The 7106-nt window shown below is 45.7% G+C and overlaps 1 protein-coding gene across 3 annotated transcripts in view; it reads left to right on the top strand.

Annotated features, from left to right (window-relative positions):
* The first annotated feature begins 4008 nt into the window (after positions 1-4008).
* The window catches only part of MED27 (mediator complex subunit 27), a 199516-nt gene continuing 196418 nt past the window's right edge, over positions 4009-7106 (top strand). For all 3 annotated transcript variants that reach the window (XM_007078840.3, XM_007078841.2, XM_042965190.1), the window contains exons 1-2: positions 4009-4228; positions 6284-6428. In XM_007078840.3, coding sequence (XP_007078902.1) covers positions 4026-4228; positions 6284-6428 — 348 coding nt within the window. In that variant the 5' untranslated portion in view covers positions 4009-4025. The remainder of the gene's footprint in view (positions 4229-6283; positions 6429-7106) is intronic.

Raw genomic sequence — 7106 nt, 5'->3', positions numbered from 1 at the left:
CACTGGCTCCCTAGCTGTTTAACAAAATGTCGAGACATCAGATATCTATAGTTGTTGAATGACCGACTTGAATGCCTACCATGTTCCCAGAACTGCGCGCTGCCTCAATTTAATCCTCGGATCAACCCCCAAGGTCTTAAGCATTATGCCACACTGATTACGGCAGGTGGCTTAGTTACGTTGCGGCTTATCCAAGGCAGATTTGGGTTTAAATCTATCTGGTGACATTCTGCCCAACCGTCCAATGCAGTGTTCTGCATCTAGCAAATCCTTAATAATTATTAATTGATGAGGGTGCTTTCTCAGTCTGAATGCTTAAACCACATGCTCTCTGAATATGATGGGAGTTGCAGCATATTTTAATTAAATACTGACAACTTTAATTCTGATAGCTCATTCTAATACTCTTGAGCTGATAGCACCAAGCTAATGGCTTGTTCATTTTGGAAGATATTAGCAGCAGGGTGCTGCCTTTTACCCAAACATAAGATCACAATAATTAAAATCTGATATTGCTCAAGATGAACTCCTTTTAAACTAATTTATATCCCACAAACACACACAGATGCAAGCCTATATGTGCCACCATTCTCAAGAATTTATGGCACCTTAGAGAAACTCTGTCCATTCCCTTCCAAAATGAAAAGTTTTCTGTTGCCATGATGAAAGTCTCCTTACTAGGTTCAGGGGAAATGTGTATTTCCACTGATCAATTTCTGAGTTTCCCAGAAGAGAGGAGCCAGAGAGAAATCTTGAAAACGAATGACTGTGGGAGCGGAGCATATTTGTACTTTATTGTTCCAATCAGTATCTTAACCACTGAATCAGAGAATAAGACAGAGGAAAATCTTATTGTGTGGGGAGTGGGGAGGGAGAGGGTGGGCGGGGGAGGTGGGCTGAGAAGGAGGGAGAAATGATATCTGAGTATACAAAGAAATGAAGTAATTTGGAGGGAGGATCCAAGAAGGCAAACATAATATATTGTGTTAACTCCTTGCTTCCACAAACTTACATTGAGTCTTTTATGTTCCAGGCACTGGAGATCTGGTGGTTACAGGATAGCCCTGGGCCATACCTCCATAGTGCTTGCTTTAGAGCATGATTCTACCCAGAGGTCCATCTTTGGGCTTTAGGGAGGCTATGAACCCCCTAAAATTGTATGCAAAATCTCCAGTTTGTGGGTACATAGAGCATGGGCACAAATAGACTGGTACAGGGGCATCTGGGTGGCTCAGTCAGTGAGCGTCTGACTTCAACTCGGGTCATGGTGTGTGGGTTTGAACCCTGAGTCAGGCTCAGAGCCTGGAGCCTACTTTGGATTCTGTGTCTCCCTCTCTCTCTGCCCCTCCCCCGCTCATGTTCTGTCTCCCTCCCCTCTCAAAAATAAATAAACATTTAAAAAATTAAAAAAAAAAGAAAAAAGAAATAGACTAGTACATTTTTTCCCTTGGGAACAGAGTATACAGCCAGGGTCCCTTCAGGGGACCCAATAAGGTGAGTAACCATGATACTGGAGTTTGACTTCTCTAATCTTTCCCCAGAAGGGGTCAACACCAAAAGAGGCCCACAAACACAGATGTTTTCTTTCGTTTTTATGAAGTTAAAAAGTATTTGCTACGAAAATCTTAAAAAAAAAAAAACCCACAAAAATCCAAACCCTATAGGCCCAAGGAGATAAAAAGGCCACAGAGAAATAATGGATTATAGGACACAGTTAATTGACAAGCTGTTAGCAACAGGGTAATGTCACTGGAGATATTGGACCCAATAGATCCATTGTTCTTGCTTTTGATTCTGTACTAAGTCCTCAAGTGGGGACAGTAGCACAGGTCACAGACCCACGGGAAACTTTCCCAGCATTCCCCTGGCAGCTACAATCTTCTGAGTGTTTATTACTTGCCAAGCATTATTTCAAAAGCTTTGCCTTCAAGGTGTTATTAAACCTCACAGCTATTTTCTAAACTTAGGTGTTATTAGTAGTTTTATTTTACAGATGAGAAAACTGAGGATCCAGGAGTTCAGGAACTTGTTCAGGGTTCCACAGCTGGAAGTTTCTCCTATCTCTTACCCCTTCGCCTTAGGAAAAGCTGCCAATGGCAACACTATGAAGGCGGTGTAGACGTCAGGAAATGAAAGCAATTATGTAAACTCAAGACGACGAAACCCCTTGTTTCTCATGGGACTATTCATTTATCTAAATAATGTCTAAACACTCATGGAGAGCCACATCAGAGCCCAGTTTCTGAGCAGAGTTTATCTTTACTGTTCCACAACTGAAGGATTTGAATTGAGGTGGTGTTGGGGGGACTGGGGGGTGGGGGAGCGAGCTTGGAGAAGGAAGAGTGGGGGAACTACTCAGGAAGTGGGTTTGAGGTGAACTCCACAATCTCACAATGATTTTGTCAAATGTCCTTGAGTGTGTCTGATGTCCTGATCAGATTCTGGTGTTGCATTTTTGGCAGGAATATCCCAGAATTCGTGTTGCACTTTTCTCTGGGCATTGTATCAGGAGATGGTTTGGGGATGTAGTGTTCGTCTCTTGTTAGGGTAGTATCTGCCAGGCTGCTCCACTGTGAAGTCAGTATTACCCTTCTCTTTTGCATTACAGAATTAAAAAACAAGAATGAGGGGGGCCTGGGAGGCTCATCTGTTGAGAGCCCACTTCGGCTCAGGTCATGACCTCACAGTCTGTGAGTTCAAGTCCTGCGTCGGGCTCTGTGCTGACAACTCATAGCCTGGAGGCTGCTTCGGATCCTGTCTCTCTCTTTCCCTCTCTCTCTCTCTCTCTCTCTCTCTCTCTCTCTCTCTCTCCCTCTCCCTCCCCCACTGGTGATCTGTTTCTCTCTCTCTCAAAAAATAAAATAAACATAAAAAAAAATAAAAAACAAGAATTATGGTAAAATATGCATAACATAAAATTTATATTTAACCATTTTAAGTGTCCAGTTCTGCAGCATTAAGCGCATTCACGCTGTTGAGAAACCATCATCACTCTCCATGGAGCTTTTTTCATCTTCCGGAACTGAAACTCTCTGTTGATTGAACACTATCTCTTCAATCTCCCCTTCCTCCAGACCCTGGCACCCACTATTCTACTCCCTGTCTATGAATTTGCCTGTTCTAGATATCTCATCAGTGGAATCATACAATACTTATCTTTTTCTGACTGCTTATTTCACTTATCATAACGTCTTCAAGGTTCACCAGGTTGTCAGAATATCCTTTCTTTTTAAGGCTGAATAAATATTCCCTTGTACGTATATATCACATGTTGTTCATGAACTTATCCCACGATGTTCCCTTGGGTTGCTTCAGCCTTTCAGGGATTGTGAATAATGATGCTATGAACTTGAGGGCATAAATATCTGTTCTGGTCCCCACTTTGCCTTCTCTTGAGTATATAACCAGAAATTTGAGTATATAACCAGTGAAATTGCTGGATCATTATTTTACCCTTAATTAATAGGTGTCTGGTGGGATGATACTTGGAGGCTGTGCAAATATCCAGGTTTAGCATTCCTTGATTCCTACCTGAATCAATTATTATTCTAATGGTTGCTAAATGGTACTTTCCCCCTATCCTTTCTTCTACCAGTTGGCATTCTACTGTAGACAAGAAATTTCCGTTCCCCCTCATTTATTTAAGGATATGGACTCATTTTACCCAGTGGGTCATAATCCTTCACTCCGTGCACACTATTGCTCTGAGCAATTCTTTTCCCTGTGATTCCCACGGGCTCAAGATTGGGTAAACGCGGGAACCTTCCGTATTTCCTTGTCACCATTAAGAAAGCCGAGGGTGCAGCCTGACTTCCACACACCTAGGCGATCACTTTCCGGCCCACTCATTCGTTCGCTTGAACGGAAACCCTCTTTCCGACAACGTAAGCCTGCACTGACCACCTGGGCAGCCTCGCCCCGCGAGAACTACATTTCCCAGAGGCCTTCGAGGGCCGGCGTCATCAGCGAGCGCGGCCTTTCGCTCACGAAGCCGGCTTTGGAGAGCCCGCTGCGGCGGCGGCAACATGGCGGACGTGCTAAGTGTCGGAGTGAACCTGGAGGCCTTTGCTCAGGCCATCAGTGCCATCCAGGCGTTGCGTTCCAGCGTGAGCAGGGTGTTCGACTGCCTGAAGGATGGCATGCGGAACAAGGAGACGCTGGAGGGCCGGGAGAAGGCCTTCATTGCGCACTTCCAGGACAACTTGCATTCGGTCAACCGGGACCTCAAGTAGGTACCGGCTGAAGGGGCCAGCGTCGGGGACCCCGCCCGGTGTCCACCCTGTCCCGACCCCGCGCGAGTCTTTCTAACCTGGGGCTGCTCTCAGTTTCTTGCTCCCTTGCTGTCTTTCCCTCCCCTCCAAGCCCATGCCCGTTCCTCAGGGACACCTCGTCCCCCACCCCCGCTTTCTCGTCTCCCTTCTCTTGGCCTCCTATTCCTGGCTGCCTCCCGCCGCCCTGGACCTCCCGTGTGGTCGTTCGGTTCCTGACGAGGAGACGTGCTCTTCCCACGAACTTCCACTTCTCACCTCCGCTTCGCAGGTTTCTCACCTGTAGGCCCTCTGTGCCCCACCGTGTCTGATCAAGTACTGCCGAACGGGACCAGCTCAGCGCTGCCCCAAACCCAAGTGCGCTCGGTCTGATTAGCACCGGTGCCTCGCCCCTGAACCTGGAAGCCATCAGGTCCACTCTAGTCCACCTCCAAACACGATAAAACAGGCCTCGATCTGTACCTTTCCCGCGCCCCCGCCCCCTCCCCAGCCACCTGATCAGGACTTCCTTCCCACTCTGCTCCTGGTCAGTTTCTTCCTCTGGAGAGACCTGATCTCAGCCTACACCAGCTCAGTCGCCTATGTTTAACTCCCCTCCCCCCCGTATTAATTCGTGGCCCTGTAGGGTTAAGGATTGTATGTTTCTTTCTCTTTCTTACAAGTCACTTTCTTCTATTTTCTAAGTGTTGTGGAAGAATTGAGTGAAAGGGTGATTGTGAAAAGCCCAGCACACAGTAGGAACCCTTTAATTGGTTAGGTCCTGAACTTCTCCTCCCTTCCTTAAGAGAGTGACCCTTCTCAGAGACTTACAGGACTTTTGCTTCTCAGAACTGACCTTAGCAGGGAAAGGCATTTGGTAAGATAGTCATCCTACAATTTCTGGAATGGCTGGATTCCCCCCCCCCCCCAACTTGGTTTCCTTAGTAACCAGCTGGAAGGAGGAGGTAGAATGGAGGAGGAGGTGGTGACCCAATGATGGGTGCCTCTTTTGATTTTTTTTTTTCCCCTTAAGTAGTTGCCATTCTTTGTTGGCGGGAAGCCAGGAAATCACACACCCCTCCTCAACTCCCACGTCCACTTGCTGTCTCTGGCGCAGTGCCAGTTAATACTTCCCCTGCTTGAGGGGTTGCACTGGCTGTTCTTCTTCTTCTTTTTTTTTTTTGAAGGAGAGAGAGACAGAGTGTGAGCGGGGGAGGGGCAGAGAGAGAGGGAGACACGGAATCGGAAGCCAGCTCCAGGCTCTGAGCCATCAGCACAGAGCCCGATGCGGGGCTCGAACTGACAAACTGTGAGATCATGACCTGAGCTGAGGTCGGACGCTGAACCGACTGAGCCACCCAGGTGCCCCCCGGCTGTTCTTATTTCTCTTGCGTTTCCTCTCTGATCTGCTTCCTTTGGTAATGTTTGGCATCTTCTAACCCTTCACCATTCTCGAAAGTTCAAGAACATTTGCGTTCTGTCGCCTTTTAAAATCTTTACACGGTGGTGCCAAGAAGGTGGCTGAACATTCCAAAATGAGTGTGGCATGAGAAGCTGTTCCTAGAGAGTCTTTTGTTGAACAGTTTGAGACTGGCCTCACAGAATGTGCTCCTGGAATGTGCTTTCGCTGTTGGCTCACTTTCCCAGGCTTCTCTCGAGTTTTCCTGCTAGACCGAAGTGTTTGACACAACCCCCTCGGTGGTGTCTTCCCGTTCCATTTGTTTATTTTATCTCTTCTTTGTTTTGTTAAGTTTCACCATCTGTGAAGTACCACGTACTAGTCTCTTCCTACGTGAATGATAAATAATTACCATTTATTCAGGTACTCGAATGATCTGTAGCTCGGTTTTAATATAAGACAAGCTCCCAGTTAGGAGTTTTCTTAATTGTCCCTGATGTTAACCTTTCACAGTATTTCTTCTTAAGAGACTTCTTAAATTTTTTTTTTTTTTTTTTTTTTTTTTACCAATGTGGTTGGCTAAGAACTGGGGTTTCAGTGGACTCAGGTTTATTTGCTTTATCTCTTTCTTTTCCAGTGAGCTGGAGCGTCTGAGTAATTTGGTAGGCAAGCCATCTGAGAACCATCCTCTCCATAACAGTGGGCTGTTAAGCCTGGATCCTGTGCAGGACAAAACTCCTCTCTATAGCCAACTCCTTCAAGCGTATAAATGGTCAAACAAGGTAAGGGAGACATGTCAGAAAGGGAGCTAATAGAGAGAAAGCTGAGTTTTCTTACATTTCAGAAATGCAGAAGGTGAAGGTAAGTTTTTCTTTCTTTTTTCTTTTTTTTTGGGGGGGGGTTTGTTTGGTCTTGATTCAGCCTGGGGTTACAGATTTGGAATTTCTCTATGAGCTATTTCATTGTCCTCTGAATCTTTGAGGATTCATCATAGTGCTTAGGTAATTTTTTAAGAAGGTTTAAGTCAGGTACATTTAACCTGGAGACCAGGTGTGGGGAGCAGCTTTTGTGAACTCCTTGAAATCATATGCAAGATGTTGTGTTGTGTGTATGTTTGTTTTTTTTTTTCCCCCTCTGGGGAAGACTTCCTAGCTTGCATCAAATTTGGAAGCATCCATGACCCCTAGAAGGTTAAGGAGTGGTGGTCTGAATGTTCAGCCACTGACGCTGTTTATGTTGCTTGTACTGTCTTCCCCTGTGGTCACTGGAAGAACATCGCGAGAGTAGTGTTTGTCAGACTATTCTCTACTCTTTAATTACTGTAGACTGCTCTCGAGGGAGCTTGTTCTTTTTTTTTATTAAAAAATTTTTTTAAATGTTTATTTATTTGTTTTTGAGAGAGAGAGAGAGACAGAGCACGAGTGGGGGAGGCATAGAAAGAGAAGGAGACACAGAATCCA

This window comes from Panthera tigris, chromosome D4, assembly GCF_018350195.1.
Source record: "Panthera tigris isolate Pti1 chromosome D4, P.tigris_Pti1_mat1.1, whole genome shotgun sequence".
Taxonomy (NCBI): domain Eukaryota; kingdom Metazoa; phylum Chordata; class Mammalia; order Carnivora; family Felidae; genus Panthera; species Panthera tigris.
The sequence above is the reverse complement of the archived record's forward strand: the minus strand, read 5'-3'. Positions and strand labels throughout refer to the sequence as shown.